A 14,335-nucleotide genomic window follows, 5' to 3' on the forward strand; every position below is an offset into this window, starting at 1 on the left:
AAATTGGGCAATCTCAGGGACTGCTGTTAGGAAAATTGGGACAAAAGAGTGGACTTTTCCTCTTCTTTCTCCTCCTTTAATAAAGGATTATTGCCTAGATCTAGTGTCTTCTTGAGAATTTTAGTTGTTCTTATGAACCTCATGGCTGGGACGTTTTAGCTAGAGATTAATGAATTACTGAGAAGCTGAGGGTGAAGCACACAGGTCTCCTCTGGTATCATTTGCCAACTTCTCTCTTACCTCCCTGCCCCCAATGCACTGAGGTTTACAAACCAAACTTCCTACTTCATCATGCTCATAGTTTCAGTCTGTGAAATCCAAGGGAGTGACTTCACTTGGCATACTAAACATTCTCCAGTGGGATCACTGATTAATCACATGATTATGGTGGCTGAGAAATCCAAGATCTGCAGGTGGCCAATGGAAAGCCAGGAGAGCTGGTGGTTTCGATCCAGCCTGACTTTGAAGGCCTGAGAACCAAGAGAGCTGATGCTTTGAGTTTCAGTCTGAGTCTGAGTCCAAAGGCAGGAGAAGACTGATGTCCAGCTTGACAACAGTCAGAGAGAAATAATTCTTTCTTAGCCTTTTATTCTATTCAGGCCTTCAGTGAATTGGATGAGGCCCATGCATGTTAGAGGGGGCAATCATCTTTACTCAGTTTACTCCATCTCATCCTGAAACGTCCTTGTAGACACACCCAGAAATAATGTTTCACTAAAAATCTGGGCCCATGGCCCAGTCAAGTTATTAAACATCACATCCCCTTTTCTCTCTCCTGCCAGCCTCCGTTAGCGACCATTCTACTTTCTGTTTCTATGAATTTGACTGCTTCAGATAGTGGAATCTATCATGTAGTGGACTCATACAGTATTTGTCTTTTTGTGTTTGGCTTATTTCACTTAGCATAATGTCCTCTTGATTCCTCCATGTTATAGATTGTGACAGGAATTTCTTCTTTATTAAGGCTGAGTAATATTCCATTGTATGTGTATTTCACATTTTGTTTATCCGTTCATCCATTGATGGACTTTTGGGTTGCGTCCACCTCTTGGCTGTTGTGAATAGTGCTGCTAGGAACATGGATGTACAAATATCTCTTCAAGACCCTGCTTTCAATTTTTTTGGGTATGTACCCAGAAGTGGTATTGCTAGTCTATTAACTTTTATCACAGAACATGAGTGTACTGATAGGTGCTCTGCGGGATGTCCTGCATTCTAGACATACTGTTTCTTACAACCAATTTTCCCTTGCTAATCAAGACCAATTGTCCTGGTACAGAAGAGCCTTCTTTGGTTTTTAGTTTCCTGGCATGAGGAGCCCAGAAATAACCAGGTGATGTTCTCAGCTTCCATTTTAATGGGACTGTAGCTGTGTCCTATGGTGGAAGCATTTCTTCTTTGGGAATTAAGATCTAGACCAATAGAGCCCAAAGTTTCTGAGATGAGAAACAGACATTTCACTAGTGGGTCATTAGGTAGAGCAGTGAGATGAGCCACTCCCTTTTCCAACATTTGATTCTAGGATCTGTGAATCCTGGCTGTTGGAGAAACACACCATATATTGATTGCTGACTCAGAGCACGTACTGTATCCTGGAAGGTATTTATTATCCGTGTCCCACAAAGTGTTGCTATCTATCTTTAAAAGGCCATTCTACTATTCTGTATGTTAGCTACTTCAAGAGATGAGAAATATAGGAAGACCAGTGAATTCTATGAAAATGAGCCCATTTCCATACTTCATTTGCTATCCAGTGAGTTCCCTGGTCAGAAGCAATGCTATTTGGAAAGTGTAATGCTGAATAAGGTATTTTGTAAATTCATGGAAGATGATTTCAGCAGAAATATTATGGTTGGGGGAGGAAAATGTATATCCAGAGTAATATCTACCTTAGTAAGGATAAAACATTGCTCATTCCATGATGGAAGTGACATAGTATAATCAACTTGCCACCAGGTGGCTGGCTGGTGCCCCCAGAGAATAGTGCCATTCAGCTGGGATTGTAACCCTGTCAGTCTTGGTGAGTGGAAGTCTATGTTGCTGAGCCCATGTACTTTCCATTCTTGCTGCCATGACTCCTTTGTTATAAGGACAACAAAGGTGGTAAAGACAAAGGTAGCTGGGAAAAGATGCTGGCTGACATCCACTTGTTCTGACTATTAAGATACTGAAATTGATCTGGGCACAGTGACCACTTGAAGAGGTCTCTCCACACATATATTCTTGTGCAGACCACCTTGTTAACTAATTTTCCAGTTCTGTTCTTTTTGATTCCCTGACCATTTAGCAAAACTAATACCCATAAATTGGTGTATATTTGTACCTTTGGTTATCTCTCATTTCAGGCAAAATGACAAATCCATGCCTTGAAGTTCTGCCTACTGGGAGGATTTCACTTCACCACTGTCTTTCAGGATCACCCTTGAGTGGGGCTGTAGTGCTGCAACTGTCTGCTTTCAAGTAGTGTCAGCACATCATACAGAATCCTCTATATATGAAACCTATATTTTCCCCCTTTAGTGAACTGATCATAGGGGCCTTTCCATGGGTCCAGAGTGTGGGACGAGAGAGAGGAAGCATGTAACAAGAACAGGGGCCATGGGAATCTGGACTGTTTACTCATGCAACTTACTTGTGCCTTCAGGAGTTACTTGAACACAGTTTTGTATACATCACTTTCACTTGATGATAGGGTGCTGTAGTGTATGCCCCAATTTATGGCTTGGTGGATCAGACAATAACCATTTTATGATGGGCAACTCCTGGTAAGTTGGTGGCCTTGCATGCAGTATTAGCTGAAGACTAGTAGTAAATCAAGTCTAAAGCTTATTTTCAAGAGGAGAATAGTTATCTCTAGAGAATGACTTGCTTTATTCAAAAATCCTAAAATTTTACACTATGATTCACCTATAAGGACCTGCAAACTTGATCTGCTTGAATTCAAGCAGTCAGAGTGATACCTTGGTAGAGGACTAAGTGAAACAGTGATGTCTTCTGGAGAATTGATCAGGATTTCTACAAACTAGATTATGAGAGGTCTAGAGTCCATATAGCTCTGAGATAAGGCAGTGAAGGTATATTGCTGGCCTTGCCAGCTGAAAGAAACTGTTTTGGTGGTTTTTGCTAAAAGGATAAAAGAAATAGCTTCCTTCCAGTTGCCAGGAAATGTGCTTATTTGCTCCAACAACAAAACTCCATCTTTAACTGCAGCTGAAATCGGAGTCACATGTGGTTATGTTTACAGTAATTCACTGTCATTCTCTAAGATCCATCTGTATTATGCCAGATAGGTGAGTTGAATGCTAATGTGGTTGGAATACCACCTCTTTATCTTTCAAGTCCTTAGCAGAGGCACTAATCTCTGCAATTTCTCAAGGAATGTGGCATTACTTTTGAGTTACTTTGGTAGGTAAAAGTTCTAGTGCTTTTTTTCTGTTAATACTTGGTTTTCCTCTGTAAATCCCTCTCTCCGTGGGTCAGGTAGCTACTATGGACATTGTACCAGTTTCTGCATTTGTCTTTTCTAACTATGCATTCCAAACTGGGGAAATAACTGAGTAAATTCAGATACCTACTGGGCTTACTGGAGATAGACTTTAGCCAAAACTCAGTTAATCACCTGACCTGTATCTCATACCCTAACTAGTGAATTACAATTTCATTTTAGGTCTCCAGGAGTTAGTTCAGATCCAGTGTCCCAGTATCCCTGATAAGAGTGGTTAACTACCCTTCCCCATGGTAAATGGTTGAATGTCTCTTTGAGGAAGGCAAGGAGGAAAATTGACAGTATAATCTTTTGCTAGTATGGTAGGGTTCCTAAAAGGGACCTATCATTTTTATTCAAGGAATACTTGGTCTATGAACTAGTTCAGGTCTGAGAATTGGTTGAGGGCCAACATTCTCTTTCATGTTGATTTAAGTCTTACTTCTACCGTGTTTCTCCAAAAAAAAGACCTAGCCAGACTGTCGCTCTAATGTGTCTTTTGGAGCAAAAATTAATATAATATAATATAATATAATATAATATAATATAATATAATATAATATAATATAATATAATACCGGGTCTTATATTAATTATTGCTCCAAAAGATGCATTAGAGCTTGTGGTCTGGCTAGGTATTATTTTCGAGGAAACATGGTAGTAATCAGACCTAGAGATTTTTTACTTGTGCAAAATCAGGTACCACTTAAGTAGAATTCCTCTTTATTTCAGTCCTAGGAACACCATGATCAGTTAGCCCATGACAGCGATCGCCATGGGTAAAACCATTTTGTTTGTTGCTTTGACTTACTTCCCTGTGGTGACTGTGTCCATTTTGTCTCTGGAAGTTAAGTGCCGCCACTTGGCCTGTGTCACCCAAGATCCCATACTCCTCACTAAATTCAAGGAACGCAGTTTGATGGTATCATTTCCCACTATTATCCATTGTAGCGAAACAGAGCTTATCAAGCTACACAGAGCTCATCAAGGATGATGAGGCCCCCCTCATCAGTACATTTCTCTACCCTTGGTATAGGAAGTGCTTTTTGGACTATCCCAGGGGAAATAGTTAAGGGGTGGGTGAGCAGCACTTACATAATAAACACACTCCAGATGTTAGAAAAATTACGAGCTGTTTTCCTTAAAATCTCCAGAGTGGGCACCAATGTTTGCAAGATGATGAGGATGTTTGTTTATAATCTCAGTGAACAAGGCAAGTTAATACATAGAATGTAGTCTCAGCTTGAAAAGTATGACTGCCCACAAAATGTTTATATGTAGTGCTTTTAGAATGGAAAAAGGGATTTCCCTAGTCATCAGTGTATTAAATGTTTGGATTTTTTCAGGTGAAAATAAAACACATTTGAATGTTATTTTCTGTATTTTACAACACAATTAAAAATCAACATTAGACAAAAAGATTTTTTTTTCCTGTTTGTTCTGAGGATGAACATGACTACTCATATTCTATAACCGCTATCTTAAAAAAAACCCACAAACAACTCAGTCTTTTGTTTTATATTCTTTTTGCATTATTTCTTAATAATTCTCCCCTTTCGGGGTCTTGCAGGAAACTGAAGTAGATAAAACAATGGTTGAGAAGGTGGAGGAGATAGACTACCTTATTCATTGCTGCTTAATGTTTTTAATTATGGAATTATAGGTTACTGAGGTAATAACACCAGCTTGTAAAATAGTGGTTTATTTGAGTCATGTAAAAATACTTAGTATATGACATTGTCTACAGGGAAACATTTAAATAGAGGGCTTGGAACATTTTCTTATGCCCTGCTCCCTCTTGTGGGCTATTAATTCAAAGACAAGATTTGCTAGGGTATACCCAGAGTTGAAATGTACTTAAAAGTGAGAGAGATTGAAACAGGCAGAATGATGTGAAAGCATAGGCTGGCATCCATGTACAGAGACACACACGTAGGGAGAGGGACAAACAGAAGATTTGGAGTTAGTGTTATTGAAATAGTGTTCTGACACATTCTGTTCTTCATTTGGTCTTTGTCCTTTGAAAAACCATTTATGACAACTGTTCAGAATTTTTTTTTATTTTGCTGTTCTTTGTGAGTTTTTAGACTTTTCTCTGATAGGACAGCTTTAATAGGCTGTTTTTTGGGCCATAGTACAATGATTAGTATATTATTAGGTGAAATTAAATCAGTCGATAAGGTTCTGGGTCCTCAGTGACCCTTTCTTTTTATTTGTAAGCATTTTGTCATGTTAAGGGACCAGTAAGTATATCTTTTTAGTGGATGTGAGTTGGACATAAAACATACTTTTACTTTACCTGAACTTTATTGTATAAATATTTTCAGGCAAATAAACTAATCTTTATCATATGTAGAATATAAGAATGTGCATGAGTCAGTAAGGAGAGGGCGTTTGTCCCTTACCCCTCAACACTCATATTAAGATGATTTTATTCTTCCGAATTTCTAAGATGAAGTTTTCTCCCTTATTGTAAAAGCCAGCAGATTTCCCGAGTGTCCTTGAATGATTTATTCATGGCCTACTTGTGTAGTAGCAAAAGAAAGGAATTATACATTACGTTTTTTTATCATGTGCTAGAGAGCAATTTTAAAAAATATATTTGGTAAGACCTTTAATAAAATTTTTAATGAGTTGTCTTTCCAACTCATAGTCATTACAAAGAGTCCTGTCTTCTCCATTATCATGGCTTAGAGCAGTGTGTTTTTTCCCCCCTACCTGGGCTATGTGTGGTTTCCATATTACTTTTTTTAAGTTAAATAGTCTTCTGCTTAAGAAAACCTGAGGTGTACCCATACTTAAGGTAGTGTTTAAATTATACCTTGATGAATGCAATAAATTTATTAACAAAATTTTGTCTAAGATTGAAACACTAAATGTCATCAACACTCAGATGAATACAGTTGGTCTGTCATTAAAATTTTTTTGCCCCTTTTTTCTTTCTTCCTTCTTTCTTTCCTTTGTTACTACCCTCTTCCCCTCCCTCCAAATTTAAGCAATTGAATACTTAAAGAATGGATGAGTGATTTTATATAATTACTCTCTCTCCTCCTCTTTTTAGACAGTAAATTCTGTGAGGACAGAGACTACACCAGTCTTGTTCATTTCCATGTACCTAATGCCTAGGATTGGTACATAGCAGGAATTCAGTAAATTACTTGAATGAATGAATGAATAATAAAACACGCTATGAATGCTTTTAAAAAAATTATCTTTGTTGAAAATATGTTTCTTGTCTATTGAAGTATTTAGATTGTAAAATATGGGGGGAAATTATAATAGGAAAATAAAAATATTTTTAAATAAAAATGTTTTTAAATTTGCTACTTATTTTTTAACAGATGAAGAGTAGTGCAATAAGCAATCAATTTAAAATGGCTTTTGAAACTAAACTTCTGATTATTTTGGATTAATATTTTGAACTACATTTTACCATGTGACCTTGATTAGCTCAACTAACATATGGCCCAACTAAATTAAAATAGTTTGAGGGCATAATACGGAAATACTCATATTTTTACAATGAGTATCAGTTTTAAGGGTTTTAATTGAAACATGATGTGGACCTATGTAGATAATAGAATTTTTCATTATTTATTTCAAATTGTAACTTGAGAATTTTAAGGATTGAAAAATATTTCTAAGCATAACAGAGAATAATGTGCTCTTGGATTCAGAAATTATTATTTAAGCAAAAAGTCCTGACTGATCAGAAACACAGGACCAAAGTAAGTGTATCTAATTCTCCAAGACAATGTTAGTATAGACCATTATTTAATTGTTGTATAACAGGTGTGTACAAACACTTCCACTAGGAGATAGGAAAAAAAAGAAAAGAGGTCATTAGTGACTGCAGCGTGGGCCTTGGTAAGGTACGAAGTAGCCATAAGTTAGAACTTGATATATTAGGGACTAAATTGACCACTGGTTTAGAAAGACTGTTCATATTTGGCTATACAGTAGTGTACTTTGGAGAATAAGATTCTACTCAGTGTTTCATAATGTCTTTTCAGCTTTATCTAATTGTAATAATATCTCTGTTACTATTTGCTTAGCTTTTATCTCCGTGTGACTTTCAGGGTATACTTTCATCCTATATTTTTCTCTAGGCATCCACAAGGACAAAGATAAACCTCCCAGCTTCTCTGTTGTCCTTGAGATTTTGAGGCATACCTTGACAGATTACCAGAACAAGCTGGAAAATGCATCTAATGAGGTAAGTCTTGCGCTGTTTGGCTCCACACATATAGCCTTCGGCCTGCAGCAGTACGTAGCCCTTGCTTGTTACAAAGGCCAGAAAAATTGGGAACACTGAATTGGCAGCTTCACAGATACAAAAAATAATAAATTGTCTGTCACTGTTGTTTTTTTAAGTGTGGCCTAAAGTCGTGTCTCACTTATGTTTTTATAATTTCAGTTACACTATTTTCAAAGTTATAAAGACTCTGTCACTTCTTAGACTTCAAAATTTATTTATTTGATTTAATACAAAATCTATGCAAGTTATTTAAGTTAATATGTGTTATACTTAAATATTAATGTGTTTTTATGAAATTTGGAATAGATAGTGAAAATTTGGGTTTTGTCATTATTTTAGGTTAAGATTTCTACAAATTGTTGAAGTCTGAATAAAAAAGGCATAAGTTAGTTTTCATTCTTTAAAATGTTAGAAGTTTTTAAAAACAAATGTCCGCTTGATGCAGCTTGGAAATTCTTACTTTGCTGATTGAAAAAGCTCATGCTTCTATTTATCATCTCATTTGTATTGTTTAATATGTGAGTTGATAATTTTCTTGGGTATTAAAATATTTTATGCATTCGTGCTTTAAGAAATGAAGAGTTTGCTTAGTTACATCTTGTCAAATTAGAGAATATGAAGTAATTCCATTGAATACAATTAGTTAGCAAAACAAGCAGATGGTTTGAACCCAAACCAAACTACATAGCGTGGAATTTAGTGTTGATCCTTCTGTTTATCTGTTTTTTCATATAATACAAAGGCCATGAAACCATTACATTTGACATTTCAGAAGGGGCTTATTTTACTTTTGTTTAATAAGGTGAACAAAGAAAGAAAAGTGAGTCTTCTTAATACCCTCTGTAATTGTTCAAAAGGCATGAAATAAAGTGACCACCGAAATAATTAAAGAACAAATATTGCTAAGTCTTTCCCAGTGAGACAAGACAACTTGTATTGTTAGTACTTTATGAAACTCTTCTGAGGCCTAAGTCTGGAAACTGCAGGGTAACTAGGAACATATTACCCACAGCGAATTGTTATTTGGGAGGATGAATGTCACATGATCCTCAGCACAGTTGAAAAGTCGACTCAGCAGGCTTTGGCTTAGTAATGCGCTTTGTTGTGAACCAGTGCCAGAGACAGCAGTGGGGAGACCAAGGGGGTGGCTGCAAAGAAAGCAGAAAGAGCAGTCTGACAGAAAGAAGAATGAACTGTCAAAGAAAATAAATCACAAGCGGAGCAGGACCAACTGATGACCTGCCACAAGCCTTCCCAATAGGACTGCATGTGACCGACCCTGAAGTTGTCATATGGAGTGAGAGACCAGTGAATACTCTCATGATGTATAGAAAGAACAGTCTTCTGCTCTGTCCTTTTTTCTTTTCTTATAGATGCCACTGCTTCTGGCATTTTGGTCCGGTAGGATTTTAAGAATAAAGTTATATTTGTGTACAGTAAGAATGAAATGCTTTATCCAGACATAACACCATTGACATTTTAAGCTTGAGTGCTTTTTCTTTTTACCTATATGAACTTGTGACAGAAATTACATAGTTAACCAAAAGAAATTTTTAAGACTCTTAATTACTATCAAAAAATTTATATTAAGTAATTGCATAAAAACATTTAAAGATTAGCTTTCAAGTTACCTATCCTTGAAAAATATAATAAAATTACTTACATTTTTTTTTTATCAGCTAAACAATGTGAATGATGCTAAGGAAAAGGCATCTAATGAGCTTGATTCTACCAAACAGAAGATAGAATTTCACACTAAAAGTATAAAGGTATTATGATTTAAAATAACTTTTTCCTTTTGTATTAAGAAACAAACAATTATTTAGGGAAACTTTTTAAGTAGAGATCTGAAAAATGCATCTTCCTATTTCTTATTAAGTATGTGTGGAGATACAATTTTAATCTTTTATTGTTGATCAAAGTAACAAAAATGTTTTTTCATTAAAAATAAAAAGCTTGACTAGACGTTGTTCTGGTTAATGGAAACAATTATTTCCCAGATTTAATTATAATACCATAGATTCAAAAAATGATTTAAGATTTAATGTCTACTAGTTGATACATAATAACACATTTTACATAAGCACATCAGTATTTGGAGTCAGTTTTCATCTTTTTAGGGTGGAGCCATTATTTTTAGTACATCATGCCTGGTAATGGGCTGAGGCCATACCTGGCTGAGGTCCAGGACAACAGTTTATTTTATTTTCTGTGCTGGTTTTACAGACTACATCTTTGCAATGTTATACTGAATCAAGTCTGCGTTCAGTATTGTTGGAATTTTTTTGTGTTGGTTCATGTTGAGTTTGTCATGGTTATACTTCAGTAGAATTTGTTATGGAATAAATGCTCAGCAGCATTTTATGCCACATCTTTGAGATTTGTGTTAGTATTTGGAATGTCATTGAGAAGTAAATGTTCTTACATTAGATATAAGAGATTTATTTTTAGAATTTTATTTTCATGTTATTTAAAATTTTTTGAGTTACCAAGTTATTTTTTTCATAATGGGTTGAAAGAAAAGAGCATTTTGGGATAAGCTCTTATTAACATTTTACGTTTAAATGTTAAAACAGCTAATTTTCTAATTACTGAACTAAAATATTACACTTAGAAAATATAGTTAATAAAATACCTTAATGTTTAGCTTTGTGAGTCTTTTATGTTGAAGCTTTGGAAGTTCATGATGTGTTTTATATTTGTATCCCCCACCCTTTTACTGACCAGCCATCACACAACCTCTGTTTTTGGTGTCTCTGACAGGACCTTCAGGACAAACTGGCTGATGTCAGTAAAGAGTTAAGTCATTTACGCACTAAGTGTGCCGATAGAGAGGCTCTCATAAGCACTTTAAAAGTGGAACTACAAAATGTGCTGCACTGTTGGGAGAAAGAAAAGGCACGAGCAGTCCAATATGAATGTGAACTGCAGAAACTTTCCCAGGCTTTCCAGAAGGATACCGAGGTATTACCTGAGACAAGAATGTCAGGAAAAGCCTCCCACTAATCTCAGTTTTGTAAATTGACATACATCAAGTAACTATTTTTAGTCTTGTTTGACTTAATTCAAAAAAGTTGTTCAGAGCTGACTGTTTTGAACTATTCACGCCAGCTGTAAAACCAGTCATCCCATTCCTCTTGTGTCATTCTGTTTTGTAAGAGAGGTAATACAGATTAACCCTTCTATCACATGTACAATTGATTGTCTCTATTTAGAACATCCTCCGTCAAGCAGCTATGCTCCTGAGTCCTGTCAAGGTGTGCCTGATAGCCAATGACAAAATTATTATTATTATTGTTATTATTATTATTATTATTATTATATTTGGTGAATTTCTTGATTAACTTTTATTATAACTATTATTTTTTATTTCAGTTTTCAGTTGCTTGACATGGTAGAAAGAATGTTTTTTGGTTTTTTTTTTGTAATCAGATGAAAAACTGGACTTGAATCCTGGTACTTCTGTTTACAAACTATGTGAAAATAGACAAGCCACACAGCTTAGTCTCTCCACATCTGAGTTTCATTATTTTCAAAACAGGAATAATATTTACTTTAATATTAGACAATCTCCTCACTCTTCAGATAAAAATTTAGAAAAATACAAATCCCACAAAATTATAACTTTATTTGGATGCCCTAGAGAGTTGCCTGTCCATTTTTATTTATTAGTGACTTCTTAAAATATGATGACAAAACTTTCATATTCTGTATGAGCCTGTGTGAATGGAATTGTTATCTTGTATTTTCTTTTACCCATGGGATATAGAGCTAGTCTAGCTAGTATAGAACTGGTTTATCTGAGTTGTCCTGCATATTGAGTTCATTACTCCAACAAATATGAACATGAGTGCCAAGAGAGAAAAAAGGAAACATTCTTTCCCCTCTTCTTATAGTCTGGGATTTAAATTGTGTCCACATGAAGGGGCTGGAATTGTTCTACACATCAGATAATGATTAAAGTAAAGGAAACTGGAAGCCTGACTATATTGTAAAGTCAGCATGTCTACAGCATTGTGGTTGGGTTCAACATGTGTGAATTGATTTTGGACCTCGAGACTCTCTTTTCATGCCAAATGGATGATTATCATGCATGGTTTGTCACAGCCCAAGCAAAAAGGACATAATGGCGACACAATGAATTATCCTTGAGGATGAACTCGATGGCAAATGTTGCAGGGGGATGGTTTTAAGTGCCTGAATAGTACATTTGGTTAGTTATATTTAAACAGATTTTTAAACATCTCAGCCCAGTTGAAAATGCAAAAGACGTTTTTAATTGCGTAAAAAAGAAAAAGGCATAGCATGTTTATGAAGACTCTTCTGATATCCTGACTTGTTTATGATTTTAATTACATACTCAATTTTTTGGATTTTCAGTTGTTATATTTGGAAAAAATAAGGTGGCATAGAGGGAGAATTTTTAAAGATACACTTTTGAAATATGTCAGAAAACTTTCCCCACAATTTCTAATTACAAAATGTTAACTATGCTACATTTAGTTTTTATTATCTAGAAGATTAGAATTTCTATTTTTTAAATTTATTGGGGTGACAATTGTTAGTAAAATTACATAGATTTCAGGTGTACAATTCTGTAACACATCATCTATAAATCCCATTGTGTGTTCACCACCCAGGGTCAGTTCTCCTTCCATCACCATATATTTGATCCCCCTTATCCTCATCTCCCACCCCCCACCCCCCTTACCCTCTGGTAACCACTAAACTATTGAGAATTTGTATTTTTTCCCTCTTAAAATTTCTCCTTTAAAAATTTTTCTTTTTCTGCTGATCTGTTAAATCTTGAAGGAACTTATTTTATCTACATAAAATTTTCATTTTGCAGCTTCACAGTTACCTTGTCTTGAGTTCCGTTATTTGGGGCTTTATAAGATGAAACACCTTATAAAGATGGCCATTTGGCATTTAGTAAGTAAATTCTCTTTGTGTGTTCAAGATGAGATCAGCTTTTTACTGAATTCTACAGCACAGTGTTTCTAGGTCATTAAACTGGATAGTTTAGTTATTGCAATGGCAATATAATTTTAAAGAACTTTCTTTTACATATTTCTAATTGGACAGTTTTGAAGGTATGTCTTGGGCATCTATGTCCATTTTTTCCCCTGTTACTTTGTAATATTTAAACACCTACAAATGCCCTGTGTGCCAAACACTATATGAACTTATAGGTGGGTAAAACAAATGAGCCCATCTTCCATATCTTTCATATCACTGTCTGCTTTGCCTAAGGGGCTTGGGATAGATTTCCTATAAGTGGTAAGTAAACCGGAATCTCTGGAGAAAAAAGCTGAGTAATTGTGTACCTGTAAAGTACAGATATTGGTCTAACTTTTTCTTTGACAGAGTTGAGTAATGCTCTTCTCTTTATATGCTCTTTTTTTAAACTTAAAATAACATCTGTTTTAGCAAATATAAATATGAAATTGTAGAATGACCATACTGACTTGCAGTTAGAAGAGCTTAGAAACAACTAGTTCAGGTACCTCATATTACAATTGAGGAAGCTGAGGCCTGAACATGCTCTTACTCAGATCACGTCCTCAGTAGTAGCAGAGTGGGGGTCAGAGCCCCGTTCTTTCGGCTTCTAGATTTCAGATTTTAGTTTTGAATACTAAGTGTAAGCAATTCCCAGTTTCTTTCTGATGCTTCGTTTTGAATTGAAAAAAAAAAAGTGACAATATTCTGAGACTTTTCATTCTGAGTATTTCAATTCCTTTCTAGGTTCTTGAAATAAATTCTTTACCGTGTGTGTTATGTGTTTTACTTCTAAGAATGTTTGTATACTGGAATTAATTTTCTTTTTTTTCCTCTCATAGGAGAAGCTAACTTTCCTTCATACCTTGTATCAGCACTTGGTAGCAGGCTGTACGCTCATAAAACAACCAGAAGGCATGCTGGATAAATTCTCTTGGTCTGAGCTTTGTGCAGTCTTGCAGGAGAATGTTGATGCCCTGATCGCAGACCTCAACAGGGCTAATGAGAAGGTAACTGTCCTCAGGCACCAGATACCTCCATTAAATTCAGTGACATTTGTCCACATCACAGTATCATTAAGAGGGGCTGACATTCATCTTATTTCAAAAAGAATTTGGATGTTAATAATTCAATACCATTAATTATGGCTTGTCTACAACTCAGTTTGATGCCATTGCTGTGGGCATGTAAATGTGACTGAAGTCTCTATGAAGTCTCTAAGCTCCACTTTCTGTGCAGGACATGCTAATACTACTAGCCAGTATTAGCCACAGGGACCTAATTAAAAGAAAATAAATTAATCTTACTGATGAAGCAATTCAAAGAACTTAGTCATTTACATTAATAAACCAACTCTTTATGTTAGCATGAAATAGAAACAAGATACACTTATTCAAAAACACGATCTTAAAATTCTGCGCTTAGGAAATAATGAGGTGTTACTTTAAAAGCACTTACACATTTTAAATTATATGCATGGCATTTCTTAGAATATAACAAACTGTATCTTACCAACCCATTCAGTGCTTTAGATTGTAAGAAGTATATATTGTAGGAGAAAATGTAAGATTTTATAGTCACTTTATCATTCACAA

General features: G+C 35.4%; 1 protein-coding gene across 5 annotated transcripts in view; it reads left to right on the forward strand.

Moving 5' to 3' along the window:
• The window catches only part of CCDC171 (coiled-coil domain containing 171), a 272,305-nt gene that overhangs the window by 84,627 nt on the left and 173,343 nt on the right, over window positions 1-14,335 (forward strand). For 3 of the 5 annotated variants that reach the window (XM_074330354.2, XM_019739198.3, XM_074330355.2), the window contains 4 exons: window positions 7,594-7,700; window positions 9,422-9,511; window positions 10,506-10,706; window positions 13,583-13,750. In XM_074330354.2, the coding sequence (XP_074186455.2) occupies window positions 7,594-7,700; window positions 9,422-9,511; window positions 10,506-10,706; window positions 13,583-13,750 (566 nt within the window). The remainder of the gene's footprint in view (window positions 1-7,593; window positions 7,701-9,421; window positions 9,512-10,505; window positions 10,707-13,582; window positions 13,751-14,335) is intronic. The other 2 variants (XM_088792782.1, XM_074330356.2) reach the window with 2 other exon arrangements.

This window comes from Rhinolophus sinicus, chromosome 16 (genome assembly GCF_057876585.1).
Source record: "Rhinolophus sinicus isolate RSI-liver-muscle chromosome 16, RSI-T2T, whole genome shotgun sequence".
Lineage (NCBI taxonomy): Eukaryota > Metazoa > Chordata > Mammalia > Chiroptera > Rhinolophidae > Rhinolophus > Rhinolophus sinicus.